At 40.0% G+C, this 22,275-nt stretch overlaps 1 protein-coding gene across 2 annotated transcripts in view; it reads left to right on the top strand.

Moving 5' to 3' along the window:
• Positions 1–7,883, top strand: part of LOC111269009 (corticotropin-releasing hormone receptor 1) — a 36,823-nt gene extending 28,940 nt beyond the window's left edge. The window contains exons 10-12 of one of the 2 annotated variants that reach the window (XM_086971913.1): positions 4,699–4,740; positions 6,218–6,734; positions 7,191–7,883. In XM_086971913.1, the coding sequence (XP_086828039.1) occupies positions 4,699–4,740; positions 6,218–6,734; positions 7,191–7,261 (630 nt within the window). In that variant the 3' untranslated portion in view covers positions 7,262–7,883. Of the gene's footprint in view, positions 1–4,698; positions 4,741–6,217 lie in introns of both variants that reach the window. The other variant, XM_022848305.2, reaches the window with a different exon arrangement.
• Positions 7,884–22,275: the final 14,392 nt, after the last annotated feature.

Genomic DNA, 22,275 nt, shown 5'->3' on the forward strand with positions numbered 1-22,275 from the left:
TCGACCACCATATAATATAGCCATATTTTAGAAACAATTCCGTTGCGAATTTTCAGTGTGCCTAGCTGCATGTTTAAACCTGCCAGTTTCCTATGGTATCTATCCTAAACCCATATCTATAATAAAAACTAATCAAGCCATGTCTCTCATGTTGGCAGAAATATCATATTGTATATATATATATGTATATATATATATAGCTGTGAAGATGAAGTAGCCTGAAAGATTGCCTAGAACATTACCGAGAAGACAAAGCCTTTCTTGGGTGTGAGAATCCTGACGACCGACAGAGGAAAGAGTCAGTAGATGTTCACCCAAGAACCATAGATGGCAACGACGCGATAGGGCCTGAACAGCAAACTCAGCCGACTCAACCAGACTCCCAGAGCTGAATGTTCAGCAACCAGATCAGTCTAAAAAAGACAAACTACTGCCAAGCAAAGCCACCGTAACTGTAGAACCATTAACGGGAAATGTGGCGCTACGCTGAATAGATGGATTATAGGTAACAGGTTCCACTTCTATTAACGGGCGACGACTTTGTAAGGTATGTTCCCGCAGCATTGACGCCAGGAGTGCTGGCCTTAAGAATTACATAGTGGAACCATGAGAGGCTCTCTTCCCGAGCTCTGCCGCTCATTTCTCGCTAGACGGTATAAATATCCTAATTCTAATAGAAACTTGGATAACCAGCCTTTTTAACTTTTTTCGTTTCCATCCTGTACATTGCACTGCAGAAAAAAGCAACGGACCAGGCTGCCTCGGTGGACAACATTTGCGTTTTCGGCAAATGAATATATGGTATATTGGTGAGTCGCGCGGTTCTGACTGGCCCAGTTACTGCTCCCTATTGTTGGGCGCGGTTGCGTGTGTTTACCGTTTTGTCACTCGTTTCTCGGCGATAAGGGACGACGGTTGCAAATGAGTCCTTAAAGTACAAAGTGAAACTTCGAAGGAGTTGCACGAAGTGGACTTACAACCCCTTGGTTGAACTATCGGGGCGGTTCAACAACTTTCATTGTTTTTTTAAGAAGACAGGAGACTTTCTTGAAGAGTGTGCGTTAATAGTTCTCAATATTGTTATAATAAAACGAATGGTGCCTTGAATTACCGTTGTGCGTCTATATCGGCATAGCCAAGTGTAGTTAATGGGTATGGGCTGGCAGCTTGATAAGGGTTAAGTAACAATCATCCAAGTAATGCCACACGCGAAAATAACGCTGGAAAAAAGAACGGAAAACGGAATGAAAAAGTGTTTCACTTTATGGCTGAGCGTTATTATTTTCCCTATTTTACATTGGCCGATTCGTCGCACCTTTTAATGCTCTCTACTGTCATTAACACCGTTTCAAATTGTCATGAGAGCATATAAATTATTGCTCGCAAGCTTTTGAGAATAATAAAATGTACTTTTATAAAATAGGCTTATTTTCGAGTCCTAAAAAAAAAACCCATTCATCTTTCATAATACCTATTTGTGGCCTTGACTGTATATAAATAAGCCATTTTCCTATGATCAGCAACCCGTCACTCAGGTACCGTTCATATGTTATTCTATTGAAGTTATGTAGTTTCATCTCCATCAAGGAGAAATTGACCTACATTTTCAAAGTTTTACGCAACTATCAAAGCCAGAAAACTAGTAAAGTAGGTCTAATAAATTCCCAACCGTTTTCATGAAAAAATACCTAATAACATAGTTTCGAATCGATGAAAATGAGAGGACCAATTGCCTTTTAAAAACCCACTCTAAACATACGAACTCCACATCGATTGCGCAACGACTTCACATTATAACCAGTCTTTACATTGCGTGCTTCACGCATTCTCATCTGTTTTCAACAACAATGCTATTGTTCTCCGCTATTTATTTCTATTTACTTAGGTTTTTCTTCGTGTTTTTTAGATAAAACCTTTCTGTTTAATGGGATACTTCTCGTCAACACAACCAGCAAGTGGTTGCAAAGAGCTTTTGAACTAGCTTATATAGACTGCTTAAAAAAATACATGGAACAGTTTATCGGTGTAGGCTTCATTCGTAAGGTATTTCCTAAAATAAGAGTTTCAGGCCAACGAAGGCGCAACGGAAACGGGCCCTGTGTTCAAGGCTTTCACGTCTCGCCTGTCGGCGTAGATAGTCCAAGAGTGGCTCCACCGTCGGTTTCTCCACCTGACCTAAGGTTTCGAACTTTACGTCCACCATTGCCGTCATACGACATTCCGTTATAGAACATTCCGTTATACGGGTGGATCCAACTACAAGACGAAGTATTTCTATGCGTAGGGTCGAACCTATACCATGACGTCCTCCTAAGATTAACAAGAGAGTACGTTATTACCTAGGTTATCATTGGAACTCATCCACTCGTCCTGCCACAGTTAGACTACGCGACTACTGGCAAATGGATTTTACTTGAAATCCATTGCCCATCAGAACAAGCCGCCTTTTTAGAAGTAGAAGAAGTGGCGGTTGATCAGTGTACCATGCCCGCAGGAAACGAGAGAAAATAAATTTCTACCCTTTCACCCAAAATAAACGTTTTTTAGTGGTCCAATTGGGGCTAACGTATACTTAAGGCTTTTTTAAGGAATACCAAAAAAGCGCGCGAGAATAATAATTCATTGCTTCGAAGGATTTGCAGATGCTCGCGCTACCATACCACGAGAATCGGCGCCCAACAACGCTACCTCGACATTCTAGCGTCTAATGGGCAAGGTCCTTGGGGCTTTGAGATACCAGATGGCTCTCACCAACCTCGATGAAGTCGAGGTCAACTCATTTGAATATGACATCCACATCATTCCTTTGCAAAAAAATAGCAGCGGTTATCGACTCAGCCAGCCTGCGCTTGAAGGCAAGGAAATACTAAGGCAAAGAAGACCTAGGAAGTGCTGTGTCTATATCATAAGAGTATCTGAAGGCGAACCTTCGCCCAAAGTTAACTCGCCTAGGTTCTGACCGAGGTCATCGTTAATACGAACGCTTTGCCATGTCTGGTTGTGTCGTTTGTACAGAGCGGCACCTTATAATTGGAGAGGGTTAAGAAGGCGCATAAAAAAGACCCCCTTCTTAGGACGATCACCGAACCCGACGGACAAACTCGCGTCTTGCCGGATGTACCTATGGATGATCTGGCCTTCTTAGTCGAAAAGGAGGGAGATTTCTGAAACAATGCCTAGCTGCTTGAAAACACAAAAAACAGGTACAGGAAACCATCACTCTGTCCGACTGTAATGGTATGGCAAAACATGTAAGCATCTAAGGAGGATGACAAGACCTGTAGGTATTTAGAAGACGTTGCAGCGCGTCAAAAAGAGCTTCTGTTTCGGAGCACGGCTCAGAATGCAGATCAGGAGATGCTGGCCAGAAGCACGTGCCAGTGGCTTTAGATTTCATGAGCCTCTCGAAGAATCTAGGCAGTAAAACCTTCTAGGTATTGGTGGTGATTGACTATGGCACCCGCTTTGTCCATCTCGCGCCGTTTTAGGGAAGCGACGTCATGTTCCGTAATTCGGGTATTGGAAGCTGCGCAGCGGTCTTTTTGGGACTTTAGAGATCGGTGTGACGGGCAGCGCAGCCTGCTTCACATGCTGGCGGTTTCCAAACCACCTCAGACTAAAATCAAGTCGGATATATCAAAATGGCTGTCGGACACCCACGATTTAACGGGTTGGTTGAACACACGATTACAACTGTCACGCAAAAGCTGGATTCTTTGGTGGCAAAGGAACACCGCTTACATCAAATGCTGCCGCCCTGAACCGCGTTTTTCCTCAATACATTGACAGACGAGAGCTTGTGGAGGATGCCATTGTAATTGCGTTTTTCGCTGTGAGAACGTCGAATGGCAAAAAGACATTCTTTTGTTGGTTGTGGAAACGCCGGGCGGGGAGATGCTGCGGAAGTACGCGGAAGCGCGCACTGTCAGCTGCATAATATGGTCATGACGACACATAGAACCGCGGTTCAAGGAGGAAAAGTCTCCCGAAAGAGAGTTTAAGGACGACACAAGAGTTTTAATAGAGGTAAAAAAGACAACGATGGGTTTTTCCGAGAAATAGCAGTCGTGTTGGCACTGACTATTTGCCATAGCAAGTTGAGCGGCTCCATATAGCTATCCTATTCATTCCTAGCCGTGCTCTGTTGACAGCTGACCATGAACGGAAAGAATATACGGCTATATGTTTGTATAACATAGTCCAGTACCGCAGTCGAATGTGAAGATACGCGCCGCAGTCGTGAATAATATCGTAACCCTTAGGTAAATGCGGTTTAGATTTGTATGCATAGGACCGTCAGTAACAGTTTATATATATATATATATATATATATTGCTGCTTAGGTCGTTTATCTGTGTGTTGCTTTATGTTAGCTAAAGCCGCACTTGGGGGCAACGTCAGAGTTTTTTTTATTAACGAATAACGCGGTAATAAGAACAACAGTTGCAGATGTGTAGGCATGCCAGGCATCTAAAATGGCTAGAGGGTACCGAATATATAGAAGTCTCTTTGTTACGTTATATTGTAGATGATGATATCGACTATATCACAGAAAAGGATATACTCGCGGGATACCATTGGCTAGAGCGGAACTTCAACTACAGGCAGGGAGCCCTTGAATGCATATAACGAAACTTTGTTGAATTTACAATCATGATTAATTAAGCCTTTTCTATAATTGTGCTTTTTTTATTTCAGGGAGTCTTCGTATCTGTGATACACTGCTTTATGAATTCTGAAGTGAGTCACACTGTAAAATGGCTGTTCAACAGATAAATTATTGATTATAGTTTCGATGGTATGTGTCATGAAAAACACCGGTAACCGTCCTGTCATGTGTTAGGTGAAGGGTTTCCGTGCAAGGAGGTATAAGTCGATCTGAATCTTTTCGGTGACTGTAATCATCTTAAAAAAATGTCTCAAAGAAATTTGCGATAGGAGCTCTGCGAAATTTGGGTAGAGGAAAAGCAAGGGTGGACGAGGATAAAGCGTCCGTGTAGAAGTGCCTTGACTATATATAATTTTTTTCCTGGTTTGAGTAAAATGTATTTTCTAAACTCTATTGAACTCTGTAATATTTAGCAACATATTAGCGACAATGTTACAAACTAAGCGCTAGGAGACTAGGTTAAAAAGAAAGCCAAAGAAGTAAGCCTTTCCATTCAAAAGGGCGTAAGCCAATTTTAATACACGCTTGTAACTTAAAACCAATGAAAACGAAATTTCCCATATCTGGCCTTCAGCATAAGAGATAGTGCAGATCCACTGCAGTTTTGATGCTGAATAAAATACAATTAACCCTCTTGTCATTTTGCTATTTGAAAAAATTAGAGCCCGTTCACGCAGAAACCTTTCATATATTGAGAATGTATGTAGAAATACAAAATATACATAAAAAAATCATAAAATATTTAGAGAGAAAATAACTATGATGTAAAGAATCTTGATCTTGTAAATACGAAATCATACTAGTAATAAATATAATAGTTATAATAGGATATTTTATTATGTTTTACTATAGTTGTAACAATAGTAATTTTACTTAGTAGTTAATTTTATTTAGTAGTTAAATTAGATAACTGTTATACTGCGTACAAAAAAAAGGTTTCCAGAATTCCCAAGGTAGCGAAGACGCTGCTCATATCTTTTTCATATAACATTTACGCTCTTGGCAAAAAATTAGTTTTACGTCTTTCAAATAAATCCGCGTTGCCCTTTGAATTCTAATTAATTGGATCGTTTTAAAGATTGCAATGTATTATCTTTTACTTAGCCTCTTACTAGGGGTGTGTAGTAGGCAGTTTCGCGCCATTACTCAATAAAAAATATAAACGTAGTACAAAACCATATTAACTGGTTGGTCTATTAACTGTTTACTTTTCGCGATGCCATTTCGCTCAGTGTATTTTGTTTTATCTATAAATTGTCCCCTAGGATATTTCTATGCAAAGCTAATTTTCAAAGCATTAGAACTTAACATGCCTGATATGTTAAGCATGATTTGACAACAAACAGCTCTTCGCCAATAGGTTTAAGCCTCTATTTATGATTGTTACGTCTCTGTAGCTGCTGTGGCCATCGAAACTCCCGTGTATGCCTGGAAAAAACACACAGCCACAATCATACGAAGTAGGCTTTTTTTTTTTTTTCGTTTCATAAGGCAGTATACGTTAGCAACAGCTGCGGCAAATTTGATCTGTATGTTTTGTTGTTATAGGTGCAAACACTATTGCGCAATGCCTATCTGCGCGCGTTAATTCGCCGCAATCCAAACCGACGTTCGTTTTTGTCAAATAATGCCACACCTTCGCAGACTTCGGCAATTTTTCTCGCCCACTCGTGTTCTGTTAGCAGAAGACCATCAAGTCATCTTCAAGCGTATTCATCTAGTGGACGGCACAGTCGATTCACGCATCGCCGTTCTGGCCAGCTTCTGCTGCAGGGACATATGACTCAAACTATGAGTCCACAGCATAACAACAACTGCAGCCTGCATACGTCGCATAACTGCACTCCGCACATCCCAGATGGGGGTCAAAATATTTATCGACCTTATACAAGGCGAGAACAGCAGCACCAGCATATACATCGGCGGATGCAACGCCATCGACAGGGCGTACGGAGTGCGCGAAGTCTCTCACCCTTTAGGAATACGCCTTCACTGGAATCTTCGTCCCCTTGTCGATGTTCCTCTGCAAGTGTTATGAACATATACAGGACGCCGAGAAACAGAGGTACGATCAAACTGAACGTCTTCCGTAACCAAGCCACACCTGAGGTTCGCCTCGACTGCGGAATTGCTATTGTTGAATCTGTCGACCTCTGAGATGGAGCGAAAGAGGAAGCGATCCCACTTAATAACGGACAGTCATTGGCTGCTACAGATCATAAGCTTACACCACTAGGAACAAAACCGAACAAGAGTAGACCCAAAACATCTAAATCATTTTAGAGGAAGCCTATGCCTAACAGCCTATGTATGCTAGATAGATCTCCGAAATGGGTTGGAGGGTGGGAGCGGTGAGCTCAATCGTTTTAACGTTACTATTGATTTTAGCCTAAACCATTCCTCGTTAGCCCGAAGCGTTTTAAGAACGCGGTTCTGTTCATGGTGCTAGAACTAATTTGAATAGCTATAGTAACAGGTAGCTGACATAATGTTATTTATTGCGGTTTTCGTATGGAGGTAGGATGTGTGCAGACGATAGGGAAACAGCGTACAGGGAACATTCCTTGTGACTCTGTCGTACTCCCTGTGTAAATCAGTAAAAAGAAGAGTTATCATCAACGACTAGTCGACAGCGATGTAAGTTTATGAAACTAAGTAGCTAAAAAAACAAAGGGAAAAAATATTTATTGTATATATATTTCAGACGATTCACCGCAATGAAAGCTTGGTACTTCGTCAGTTATTGTGTTGTACAAAAGATCTAATCAGTTTGCTATGTACATACAAAATGACTGTGTATACTACCGCACCAGAATTGTGCCGAGGTATATAAGAAAAGTTAATTGGAATACCAATTTGGCCGTGTTTTTCACTTACGTCATTTAACCGATTAAATTATATATATATAAACACGAAAATATATACATGGAAAAGTATTCGATACATAATAATTTTATTAAACACTTTCTAACTCAAATAAGAACTCGCTAAGATGATAACCACTACATTGTGACGTTCCAGGAGTCTTCGAGCCTTTATTTTCTTAATTAAATATGCTTCAAAATTGAAAGCACTGCTCTTATTCATATTCTCGAATAACATTTATGCCCATTTTATACGCACGCCGCCAACGAGAAGATATAATCAAGTAAAATCCAACTGAAGCTAATTTAAAGCTAATAAAAAGATATTCCAGAGGAATAAGTTGTGAGAACCTTGGTATTCGTTTCAGAAAACTTAAATAACGATGGATCCCCCCATTCAGTTAGTGACTGTTTATTACATTGTGCTGTGCTTAATGTATCGTCAACACTCATCGTAAGCAACGGATGCCGGTTGCCTTTGTTCTATTACGATAGTCTTCGTGACATCTATCAAGGTGTATTTCTTTTTTATTCATCAAAAAACAGAAACAAAACAATTGGGGTGATAGCGTGAACAAACGGTCTACCTGCAAAGAGACACGCGATTACTTCGTGAAAAAGGTCACCAATATATGTGCAAGCAAGAGCTTTTTACGGCAGGCTTAGGGGATAATGGGGTGACCCAGTTAGGCTACCAAAGTCCTAGCAAACACCTTAAGTCCCGGAAAAGCGAATATGGAAAACTGTTCATGAACAATATCAGACCACCCGTTCGTTATCCTTTCAACCGATGACTATAGACACCAGTTAGACAAACAGGAAGCCGTACTACACGTGGAGACGACGTACATAAACAAGGCGAACAGTCACAGCAATTGTATGCAATTAGAAATACTGCTGTTAGGCAAGTAAACTTCTCTGGTATTGCCATTCCTCTACCTGACAACTGGTTGGTATCTCTACGTTTCGAGTTTTCCGTCCGGTATCGTCATTAACCGTTCTATTAGACACCTGGGACTATACGAAGTGTGCTTATGCCCGCATTCGAACCTTGACCACAACGTATTCCTAAGATTAGCAAGCATATAGGTTGCCCACTAAGCTATCCTATAAAACTAGTTGATATCTACAACGACATGACGAGCTCATGAAGCTTATAGAACACTATAAAATGAGCTCGACGCCAGGGACGGCTTAAAGGGAGCACATTCAATAAGCAAACAATTTCCTGAGTTCTCTGAGGAAGGGTGATTTTAGGCGAGGTCAACCTAGCCGTTTGGACTTTTTTTTTCATCAACGACGAGGTCCTATGCAGCGCAACAATATTGCTCAACGCAAAAAAAACTGGCGTTTTTTTCCCTTACCGCGACCTTGCAGGACCTAGGATTCTGGCAGATTGAGGTAAGACCTGTCCTGCAAGGCGGGCAGGCTAATGTCAATTTGTTCGGATATCTGAAGTCTACTCAGTTTACTAACGTCTCCGAGAAGTCGGCCGATCCTTAAGCCCTGGTGACGTTCCAGCAACAGAATCAATAGATTAGCCAACTACCACGTTTATTAGAAATCAGCTAAACGCCAACTCGATCTACATACATCCTTAAGAAATTGGCCAAAAATCGAAATATCCAACAGCGTAGCAGACAATGAACCTCGATACACTTCGATCGAGGCCTGCGTATATATTCATGCATAACACTCAAAAAACGTCGAAGTAAATCAGCAGATGTTTTGCCCTAGTCACATGACTGAATAAAAGTGAACGGTATAGTTTAAATTATAATATACACTTTTACTATGGGAGGGCAGCCCATATATTTGCCCATCTTCATCAGTCATTTACGGAATAAGTAACCGGATGCAGTGTTTATTAAGCTCTAATATATATTCTGACTATGTTGATGTCGAAAGTATTTCTACTTAGACCTTTACGTACCGTGCTTAAGTTGCTGAGCATTGCTTCACGGCTGACACCTACCAGGAAAAACAGCGTGTGTATACCCGCATTCGAACCTAGATCACCACATACTCCTAAATTTGACCAATAATTCATCATTATACTGATGTTGAATTAAGGCGCAAAATGTAGTACGGGCTTGTCGCAAAGGTATTGACCATTTTTTCCAATTGAGCGACTCTAAGGCCACATGTCTTACATAACAGGTGTCGGATCGGGTTGGCATTAGTGCCGTTTGAAAGATGACATTTGGAATCAGTAGATATGTTAAAAATAAGCCTCACCGATAACTGAAACGTTTGCAAGAATGCGGTATATTTTACAAAGTTATTACGACAACGACACGAATGCTGCCCATGAAAAATTCATGCTGTTTATAGCCAAGGCTCGTTACCGGAACAAATGATTCAAGTAAGTAGTTTATGTCGTTTTCTTTCGGGACATTTCAGTATCCAAGATGCTTTCCGTACCGGTACCAACTAGGAGAAAATCTGATGAAATTATTGCAAAAGTTGAGCAAGACCGGCACGTGGGTCGCCACAATATCTCCAAGGAACTCAACAGCCTGCATCAGACAGTTCTAAATCATTTGAAGAAAACGGGCTACAAAAAGAAGTTGGACGTTCGCGTGCCACACGAATCGACGCAAAAAATGATCTACTTGATTGTAATTTACTTTACAGAATAAACTTTACAGAAAAACGTAACAAAATCGACTTCTTCATAAAGCGGTTGATCATAAGTGATGAAGAATGGATCACATGCAACAATAATGTGCAAATAAAAACATGTGTTTCACAGTCTGTAACAAGGGGCCGATTGGCGCCAAAAGGAGCAAAGTTATGTGTTCGATGGGAATAAAAAGGAACTATGCATAATGATTTGTTGCGAAACAGTTGGGTCCGATGTACATTGTCGCATGACACATGACAGGGTTACCAACGGACAAAATCTAGCGGAACTACTGAACAGAAAAAGCACCATTTTCTATCACGACAATACCAAAGTACGTACTCATCTCCGGCTACCCAGCAAAAATGGAAAGACCTCAAATAGGAAACGATAGTATACCTAACGCGCAGCCCCTAACTTGACCACCAGGCTGCTATGTGTTTTGGTCTATGCAGAACTTTCCTAATGGTGCAAAAATCAGCTGGCGCAATTTTTCGACCAAAAAGCACAGCTCTTCTACAATGGTGGGATACTAGGAGAATGCCAGAAAGGCGTCGATCAAAATGGCGTATACCAAGTTTCGCAATAATATAATATAAAAGGATATTTTCGTCCTTTAGCTAAAAAAAAAGATTGACGGCTTTTTTAGGTGACGATAATCGATGATGATAAGAATCAGTATCTACTGGGAAACTCTTTTTTTCAAACTTGCGCTTGAAATGTTGAGACGAAATGTCACTTGAAGACGGTATGTAATGTTAGTGAATTTGGAAATAAGTGGGAATAGTTTGTACTGCGTTTTAAGGGGAGGTCTTGGTGCGCATCTTTGAGTAGTGTTGCCATACTAAACTTGAACCTGCGACAATAAAACGTCCAATTACTGACGCTGGTAAATAGTTACCGTTGCAAATGATTACTACGCGGTTTTACAGGTCTGTTGAGGAAGCCTCTTACAAGTCCACCAAGACTCAGTCTGGCGTGGACCTTCTATTGGTAGCAAGTCCATAATACTTGTTAGACCGAAGTTAGAGAACTTATATAGTAGGCACAGTCGGAGCCATTTAGAAAAGAATTTCTACGCACGAAGAGCAAATAATGGCCCTATGTAGAAATAAAAACAAGTGATTAGTATATACATATATAATGAGTTCAGGTTATTTCGAAAACGATTGCTTTCAGGACGGTAATTACGGTTTTGCTGAATTAAGCATCGGGTACTAATTTTTCATAGGTTGCGTTCACTCTTCTGCTAAATACCTTTCTGATATTAACTAGAAGTGACTTACTATATCGGCTGATATAGTAAACCAGGTAAAGTATTGATCCGCAAGTTAGTGTATTAGGCAAATCGCTCGTTATCAGCGCAGTGGCATCCTGTGTAGACCCATAATTTAGACACAATTACCAAACCCATTTCCACGCGTTGTCCACTTGGTTCGGTGGATTTGTTTCAATCGAAGTCGATCGGCAGTAAATTATACTTGTCACATAGAATAATGATCAGTGGTTCCTTCCAAAAAGCATATTCGTAAACGACATCGAGGACATCTCGTAATGCATTAAGGCGGACTCTAAAGAGTCAGCTCCGTCAATGTGCCCCCTGTCAAATTCACTATAGCGTGAGCAATTAATCTATGTAGTTATCAAAAGGGTGAATCTAGGTCGAGCAATAGCCCAAGTGGGTGCTAATGAGTTTATAAAGTCGAACCCATTACTATATTCTATGCTATCGGAGTTATGTCCTGCGTCGCACATTTGACTTTAAACATCCTCTTTTACTCCAACGCTAGGAACAAGATTACGATCTAAGTTAATCGATTGTTGTCGTTATAAGATGCCGTAGCTAGCAGTAGTGGTATACTTGGCCACTGACCGTGGATACAGATGTGACCAACTCGACATTAGGAAACATTTTTCTCTGGATGGCCAGTCACCATCGAATGGTAAGGGAAAAACAGTGGTAACTACAGCACCACGCGAGCCTGCTAAATAATTGGGTTTTTTTTCCATATAATAGTGCAGTGCACCCAATTTTCGAGAATTGAACGGGATGTTGTTAGAAGCAAATCACCGATAGATAGAGTGTCCACAAAAAGCTTCCAATACGGAATAGAATAAGTATATTAGAAGGGGCTAATAATATATAACACAATCGCTTTGTTACGTCTTAGTTATGAAACAGAGGTGTTTGCCAATAAAATCTATTTGATAATTTTACTTAGGGTGTGATAAATTAACAGTTATGATCCCATTGGCCATTTTAGATGCTACAACGCTTAGGAATTCAAAACGCGAACAAAAGCTGACCACAAATAAGGATTTATTGATATCTCGTTGGTTTTCTGAACAAATTTATATTTAAGTAAATGTTGGAGACATCATGTGACTGGTACGTATACAGCGAGTATTCGAATAATTAGATGTAACTTACCTTATGCGTAACTACTATCGTAGAAAAGCAGCAATGTATTTTGGCTAGCTAATAACACACACCCGCAGACACACACTCATACACGCGCGCAGACGATTCATAGTTACGGGATTGTATCCTCCCCAGATTAGTAACGATGGATGTAATATCTAATTTGTCATATTTGTGTATATATATAATACCTCGTTTATATGTTGGCTGTATGAGTCAATCATGCAGCTGCCGATCATAAGTACCATTATAGTATCCGTTTACATAGCTTATTCAACCATGCTCATTACATGTTTCACACTTTAATGTACTGCAGATGAATAATTAAAGGCCTTTTGCCGGCGATATATAAAATCTAAGAAGGGTCGGCACTAAGGTCGAATAGGGCGTGATTTTGTGCAATTAACACAAAAGTTAATCGAAAAATATATTTGTAGAAAGTTAGGTTTAACTTAGATGAGCTACCACTACAATATCGATTTATCTGAAGATACCAATTTTGTCGCTTCGATTAAGGATTTCTAGCGCGGGAAATTCGTATCATCCGTTAGCGATGTACTAAACTACTATACAAAGCATCTTAAACATTCAAGTAGCTTAATGCGTTGGGGATGTAAGATTGCAGTGCTGTTTTTCACATTAACAACACACTTTTATATCGGTCATATTGTTTATACTTTTTTCTTCCCCGGCAATAGGAAGAAACGAAATTCTTACATTGTCAGAAGGCTATATTTCGTCGAAAAAGAATCGGCCTTACCTTATAAAATCTTCACGATTTGCAGATAAACAATAATAGTAACAATATACTTGCCCAGTGTCGGCTTATTCTCCGAGCAACGAACTGCACGGACGGCATAGTATCACTTAGCTGCTGCTAGTACCTCCTTAAATTTGCCGAATGTATTAGTCACAGACATCAATATTGGAGGTACATAGTTCTCAGATGAGCTTCAACACTCGTATAGCTACAATTCGTAATGCACCTAGGCTATCGGCGGAAGCAAGGCCTAAACCTACTATCTAATCATGAGATAAAAGCAGATTGCTTTACATTTAACGCGAATTGTTAGCAAGACTAACAGCGACAATACATTGTAAAGATATAACCGTCCATAATTATGACCGTCATTGAAGAAATCAACTAGTTGCTTTCATTAGAGAAAATCTCGAAAATTACTATACGTGTCCACATGTAAACGTGATCTGAATATATATTCTTAGAATAGACAAACCACCTGAGACCTAGAAGGGATCTTCTTCTGCGCATCAGTTAGTTTTAGTACCGCCAGGACGACCATAATATTGACAAAAATTCTACTGCGAGCTGTATTAAGCAATTCATTTACGCTCGTAACACATGTCACATTGCAAATATTTTCCAGTGGCAGTCTGCAATGTGTCCACATATACATACATAAATATAATGTATATAATAGCGACAACCCTTTAGCGCCGGCACAAATGTCTTTTTTCAAACATCGCCTCGTTCTTCAGTAGGGATGGCAACGAAAACACCTTGGATTGGTAAGCCGTACGGGCTGTAACATTTACACGCACAACCCGTCGATGTGTTCAAACATATGCTTTCGTAAATACAGTAATTCCTAACTGACATTTGCTTAGGGGGGTGCTGTAACGAGAAATTATACCTTAACATTACCGAGCCGTCCTTGTACCTCTGCGTCTTTCCTCAGTCGTTGGAGTCGCACTCGCTGAAGCACACGCGCATGCTTGACATCTTTTACAACCGCCGAGTCCAAAAACAGTCATTTCTATGGCAAGCTCCTTCCTATCCAAAAGCACCGCCATAAACCTTAGCCTCGCAACTACGATGACCACTTCATGTACCTCTTAAGTGACAAAGCCTCGGTAACCAATTGTGGTAACAGCGCGCCAGCACTAAAAGAAATGCTATTTATTCAGGTATCACCTCGTCCTTAGATAGCGGTGAAAATGCTTGATAATACAGGGCTCAAACGTACGCGAATACGCAGGAGTATGCAAATATAGCTCTGAAAACTTTCGACTACTATGGCTGCGGGAAAAATGGTGTGACAGGAATCTCTTCGAAGATTTCCATTCTACGTGCCAGTGACGCGATGATCCTGATTAGAGTTACGCTGCGTGACGAACCATGGAAAGGCCGTAATATCTAACCTTATTGACAGTACCATTCAGGATGAAGCCACGAGGCGTTCTAGAGTAGCGATATATAAAGTAGGCTGCAAAAATGGGTTTTCAGTCAAGCCAAACTAATTTTCATTTTATAGAGGTCACTGTACATTACCACGTCGGAATTTCTTTCAATCAGGACTATTACACGTTCAAATCTTTCAAAATATGCGCCGATGTTAAACATATAGCGGGCAGAATTTTACTGACTTAAGATATAACCCAGAAGCAGACGAGGTGGCGTCTGTATTTGTATCGCTGAGTCTACTAAGGCCAGGGTTTTGAACAGTCGTCATATGAAGCCATTTCAACTTCTACACATGATATTCCGCTTATCTTTTTTGCATCTAGTTGGAGCCATATCCAGAACTTTACACCTACTAGATCTTCGATTGTGTTCATTGTTTATGAAGCTTACATTAGTTTACGACACTGAAGACGGTGTTATTTTGTGAGCAATTTGAGTCTTGGCCTGGCATGTGCAGCCAAATGGATAAGGTTCTGTATGGCTTAGTTTTGATTATGAAATTCGAATTGGCTATGAGAAACTCCGAAGGAGTAGGCCAGTTGTCGTTAAAATGCTTTTATTAGAAGTCAGACGTTGTAACCTGTTTATAGCTTATTCTGCATTCGGTTCAATTGCGGGTAGTGGATAGTGAAGCCGCAAATCTCTCAACGGAGCTAATTCAGAATTCGTGTACTTCACGTTATCTGCACAATGTTAGAAAATAAATTTTATCCAAAATAACTTGCTTTTTTTTTTTATCATCTAAACGTACCTTTGTTTTTGCCTCGGGACGCCGATTTTGTCGTTTTGCAAGCGGGAGCGAACCTATTCTCGATAGGGTAAACATCGATCCTACGCATACGTGCGTTTTGAATTTCATTTGGTGCTGTGTACCTAGTGAGCCATTGTCTACTGTGACCATCGGTAGATGCCGCATACTATCTATCACAAAATTAAATCGGCTATATATTTAATTATTAAAACATATTTCATTAATTTGGACTACCTCCACGAGGTTAGCTGCGTTTTGACGCACGCAGGCTAGCTGGTATGGTAAGCAGGAGGAGATAACGACCACTGTTAGTATTTGACGCGGCAGCGCGCGATCTTTTAAGCAGTAGCTTACGCCGGCGGCAATTTCGTAATAGGTAGCTTGGGTCAGTATATTAGGCACTTTGAGTTGGTTTCATTGATGAAAGCTGTCCTTAGGTTGAATTCGTAGGCGGGACATTCGAGCTTTATTGCTATGATTCATTCGTGGCCTTAAAGAGACGCGCGTATTATTATCAAAGTTACTTCAATCTCAGCGGCTGGTAACAGTTTATACATAGAACTCTACTAGTTAGTAGCTAGATGTAAGGTACGGGAAACGACTCAACGGTAAGCTCGTAGGAGCGCTGCTAAAAAAGCATAAGGCTCCAGTTGTTCTTCAGCCTTGCAGCTAGCTTATGAGATGTCTTGCAAAAATATCTGAATGTGTTCCTATAATTTGGACCGTACTCATTCCAATGGAATCCAAATTTTAATAGATACGGTGACAACAATTTGTATCGTAGTTTGCATATAAGAATCAATGGAACATTGACAAGATAGCACCATATGCATTTTGAATATAGGATTGAAATATACAATTTGTGCCACATTCGCCGTTACTTTCAGCTAGCCGTTCGTTAGAGATTTTTTTTTTGTAATCCTAATAACTAATTATAAATTCGAGTACTACTATCGACGCGGCAACTTCAACGGCTAAGCTTCTGCCGAAGACACAGAATCGCTACTTTATGTCCCGTCCCACGACACAGACTACACAACCAGTCTGTGCAAATAATTCTTTTAAAACACCTATTTTCATAAATATATTTTAGTACGAGTTGTGCTAGTCGCATATCTACGCGGTCGTATGTTTATATTCTATAGAAAAATTCAAATTTTTCAAAGTTAACTTAGTCATAGCTTGAAATCACCCTGGATTCAGATTTTTAACTACATACATCTTATACACATGTAAATATACCGCACGTCCATTCAAGTACTCAATGCAGCGGCCCGATATGTAATAGATCTGTCCCAGTTGCCATAATCCCAAAAGGTTCACTCCAACTAAGCCGTCATCGTTTTAACACGAGACCGTAAAAGTAATTCTGACTCAACTGATGTAGTAGCTTACGATATTGAACGTGGTTTCACAAGTTTCACACATTTTTCCATAGCAAACTACACTATCTGGCTTTGGCCAGTCATAACAGTACTGCTGGACCAGACGGTAAACAATCAGAAATATGCATACGTAAAAACTACATACATGTATGACATCTTCCCCTAATTCCCTAAAAAATGTTCGTCATTCTGTTACCGAAGATTAGAACACCCTGCTTAAAATTTAACATATCATAAACCTTAGAATTTTGTAATCCCTAAATAGAGCGCGGATGTCAATTATTTTTTATCACTTGGAGGTTCCGTTTATAGACGCAACGTTCAAAGAAGTTATCTACTCGAATGTGCCGATATTGACTATCATACATGGCATGAATTTATCTTAAAATGGTCTAGAATGGCATCTTAAAAATATTATAAGCTGCTATACAAAAAAGACGTCAAGGTCTGCTACAGAAAAATTAACGTCACCCTTCAAGTCACATGTATTTGTTCCAATGTTTACTCGGCCTTCAATAGATCTCTTCTAAGCAGCAGTGGCACTGAAGTCTGTTAAAAAAAAAATATTTCCACCGAAAGGATTACCTAACAGTTGATCTGTCGTGTGTGATCACCGTACTTCGGCGCATTATGTTCGTGTACTTACTTGGCAAATTGTTATTTTTTTCTAACCTCATCCTACTCTACTGTACTCATTGCCCCTGTACACAATCATTTTTTTACTCTAACATTTCTTTGCTTTCCTGCAAAGCAGATATCCACAACAAAACTTTTCCCGGACACAAAATCGTCTTGAAAAAAAATCGTTTTTGTTTTCTCTGATAGGATTGACCTCGTTGTCTCCTTCACCGATATTTCCAAAAGGTCGTAGTCTTGAGGCGCAGAGGCTTGTTCTGCTTCGATACATAGGATATTGTCCTATTGACTTTTGCTTGTCTAAGGGTCCCATAAATTTCAAACCAGCTTATTGTGATTTCGATAGTGCCCAGAGTAACGGCAACTTTAAGGACCTGATCGCCGTTCTCTGCTTTTGACAAACTAATGTCAGTCCTTGATCTATAAACTTTAGAACCTTTACATGGACTGAACTATTGGAAGCCCAGTATGATCTTACGTGTTATGATTGATTGCTCAACGACAAATAACGTGGAGTCGCAATGTCGATTTCCATGACGCCAATGTATGAGTTGTTCCAGTTGTCGATTAATAATTTCATGAAAGAAGGCGCCTTTCGTCAATTAAAATCATTTATTTGCCTCTTACTCTTCTTTGTTATTATGTATCTAGCTGGCTTGTAGGGATACCTATATCAGTTCACTATACCGTACACATTTTTCTTTAGTATTCGTAGGCCTTTGGCTTTAGACAGTAACCAATGGCTCCGCGCTTCTATGTACCTCAGTTCATGTCGACGTGTGCTGAAATTGCCGCGTTGCTTCGCGTGCTTTCTTAGCTGAATACGCTATGATCAAATTCTGCTATCGTGAAAACGGATTCTCTTACCGATAATTCCTTCGTTAGCAGGATGAGAAGTCGAATTCCCGAGCTCGGTCCAATTGCTTAGAAGCGTAGCCTGTTTCTCAAGATGGTCTAGAAGATAGATCGATTAGAGTAAATCCGAAACGAGTATAGAGAGCCATAGCAGGATGTTATGGGCGTTTTTCAGGCCTTCAGCTATATATTCCTTATCTTCTGCCCTGCTTAAATCTTCCATTGTTGTATGGTAGGATCCTCTACTAATCCACTGACCTAGGACATCGATCTCGGCATCAATGACATGTGGGCGTTATCTTGACCGATTGTCCTTTACACAGAGCGTGCTGTGGGCCTATGGGTACCGATTACACCGACACATAAAAAAAGAGTAAATCTTTTTTTGTTATGGTAATGATATCTTGATGTTGCTCTCTGGAGGACTGGTGTTTGATCAGATACGCGTACATGCGAGGCTTCAAGAGTCAGCTATGTTCTTCTCAATAAGGATGACAATTTCACTTTTGCACAATATATATATATACTGTAGCGGAGACGCTGTCTGTATCACGTTTATATCGTCCATATATGTATATACTTACAGCAATAAATAGGAATCGGCGTATGCTTGTGTGTTAGAATTGGTACAGAGGTCATACATATAGCCAAGCTCTGATGTCTTTGTTCGAGATCTAGATAAATTAAACTACTGTGTAACTATTCTGTAGGTTGCTTCTGAATTCAATAATGTTACATCTCGTAACGGATACGGAAATCCCAACGTAGATTTTCGTTGGTATACTTGTACCTGCGAAGCCCAGTCCACTTTAGTACAAACAAGGTATGAAAATGTATCCTGTGCCATAGATCGGTATTACTTTTCTACTTTTGAAGACTCTATTGTAAGTATCTTACATACATTTAGATGCGAGTTATGTTCCATTGATTCCGTAAATGGAGTATCGAAGCAAACCAGAGTACTGTTAAGCAAAGCTGCTATGAACCGCATCACGGAAAAGTCCAACGCGCTCATTTCTTATTCCTCAGTTAGAAAAAATAGAAAATTACTTCTCAGAACTCTTCAGGAAATAAGCCTCTAGATAGTTTAGGACAAAATACGTTGGATACCCAAATACTAAGGAGTCCGCCAACATTTAGATAAAGAAAATTGTTGAACGATGCTTTTTCATCGAATATGAGCATTCGCGTTCATTCACAGAAACATTGAGACTAATAGATCGACTATTATAGAAATGGATACTATATTCCAGTTATTTTTGAAATTGTAATACTTACTTTTTTTTATTTTGTTCAACAACTTTGAGCAAACCCGGGATGACCGTTTCAATGAAGGTCCCTGTAGATCCTTGCAAGGGCAAAACATTGTGCTTTATAAATATTGGTAGATAACGAGCGTACCTTAAAATTCACGTATCTTGTGGTACATTGGGTTCATATTTTTCGATAACATTCGGCTACAAAAAAGAGATTTTCATTTGCCAGACTTAGTTTACGTAACTGAATAATCCGGGTTTTCCACGCTTGTTCACTGTTAAAACAACGTTCCGATATTGATTGCTATGGAACTTATTTGCCAAACGTTTAAACTGGTTTGTAGTCAGATTTGTCTGTGTCAGTCATTTCGCGATGATTTATCTATATAGATATATTTTTATATATCTATTTTTTGAGTCGCACTAACGAAGTATGCTGAAGTATGTGTAAGGTCGGTAAAGCAACCATTCAACTAAATTTGGTACCAACTTCCGGCTGAACGAAAGCAATAGTACTCTGTCGGAAAGAGTACCGTCAAAAGTAACGTTTCCTCAAGGGACTATATACTACCATAAGTGATATAACCGAGACAATTTGACAGCACAGTATTGATAGCTTAAAGTAAGTTAAATGGAGTCCCAAGGGCTAGTTGCTCCAAGGCAAAAGCGCCTATGTTGATGAGTCCTATCGCTCACGTTGAACGTTCAGAATTACAAAAGAGCTTTTCGGCCACTAAATGAACAAGATGACCAAAAATAAGGTTTTCTGCCGCTTGTCATAAACTACGGATTCGAGGGGGCATTATAGGTGGCATAATAACAACCTGAGCGAGTTGCTTTACAAACTGCATAAGAACCATTATCTGATTATAAAATATACAGACGTTTTATTTAAACGAAAATCATTAATCTATTTACTTGCTATGGTCTTAATAAGCTGGAACTTTTTATAATCCCAATCAGGTAACAGCAACATTTTGTTCCTTACTTAATAAATAACTGTGCGGCTAGTCATCTAGATGTCGCTGTATCACTAATTCCTAACTCAAAAATGAATGGGTCGTATACTTCGGATCGATCGTTTTAAGTCCTTTTCTGTTTTCTTCGATCTTGTCATGACCGGACGTAACACACTTACGCCGTCGTTATCTTCCGGTTCTCAAAACACTTTCCAACTTGATCCTTGAGATAACCCTAAGCGGAATTAACGACTTCTTTTTGTCGTGTCAAAACTCTTCCCCTTCAGACTTTCCATTAGTTTTGGGGAAAGGAAAAACTGCAGGGGGCTAAGTCCGATGAATACGGAAGTTGGGGCAATGCGCAAAATTTGCGTTCTTTGCAAAAACTGCTGTACGAATAGTGAAGTGTGGGTCGGTGCACTGTTGTGAATGAAGACCCAGGATTTGTTATGCGACAGTCTCCGATCCTTGCGTTGGAGAGGCCCTCTTTTGATAATACTCCTTTGTGACCGTGGAGCTGGACCATATGAGCTCGTGATGAATGATTTCCTGACGGTCAAGAAAGCCGCGAGAGGCACCTTTGCTCTAGATTCGAACTGTGCAACTTCCTTCGGTCGGAGTTTGTTTTTCAGATCGATATTTCGAAGATAGTATCATAGCGTAACTGTACGTCCACATCTGATCACCCGTAAAAAACTACCCAAGCAAGTTCGGCCCTTCCAAAAATATCAAAAAGTTGTCCTGATACAATTCTTTACGGGTGTTCTGGTCTGCTCGACGTTCCGTTGTTTCGGCACAAACTTTGTTGTAGGTCTTCTGACACTTAAACATTTATTTAAAATGGCTCGGCAGAACCCTTTTTGAACAGGGATCAATTCCAATAGATTCCCTTCGTTCTTCGAAACGTTTGAGATTTAACTGAGCTTTATCTGGCTTTGTAGATATTCGGCAACATATTTAAAGTATGTGTACGGTTGATTTCATTTTTTACACAAAACCGAGGACGCTCGTTGCTTCATTCGGGAAAAACATCACAGAACGCTCAATACATAGACCTACTCCGTCTCGCCGAAAAACTTGGTATTACATCAAAATATCGCGAAGTTTTCTTGTACATAGTAAAAGTTCAGTTTTTTTTTTATTAAAACAAGCGCGAGTGAAAAGCGATAATCCAGTGGGACAAAAATTCAAACGATCCATTCTTTTTTCAACACACGGTTGTATATTATTGCTATAGACACCCAGAAGAAGATCGGATTCGGTCTCATATATAATTATAAATGACGTAATGCGTATGTTGAATGGAGGGGAAAATCACAGTCATTGTAGCTCCATTAGCAAGACAAACGCAGACCGAAGCAAATTGCAAGGTGGACGTCAAAAAATACGCTCACTCTCATTGTTATCATTGTCGATTGTCGGGAAGTTCTTTAAAGGGTGTGAGTAATACGGTTAACTCACGATTGGGCTCAAGAGAGCAACGTCTATCTATCTAACCTAGGCCGATGAATGGGCAGTTTAGTCCTGTCACAGGTGAACCTTATTCCGCTGAGACTACCGCCCACTAATTGTAAATTCTCTTCTTATACGTCACTGCAACAGTTCGATTTTTTAATTAAGAATTTTACAAGCTGTTCAGAGCAAGTGGC

Source organism: Varroa jacobsoni, unplaced genomic scaffold (assembly GCF_002532875.2).
Source record: "Varroa jacobsoni isolate VJ856 unplaced genomic scaffold, vjacob_1.0 scaffold_1342, whole genome shotgun sequence".
In the NCBI taxonomy this organism is placed as follows: domain Eukaryota; kingdom Metazoa; phylum Arthropoda; class Arachnida; order Mesostigmata; family Varroidae; genus Varroa; species Varroa jacobsoni.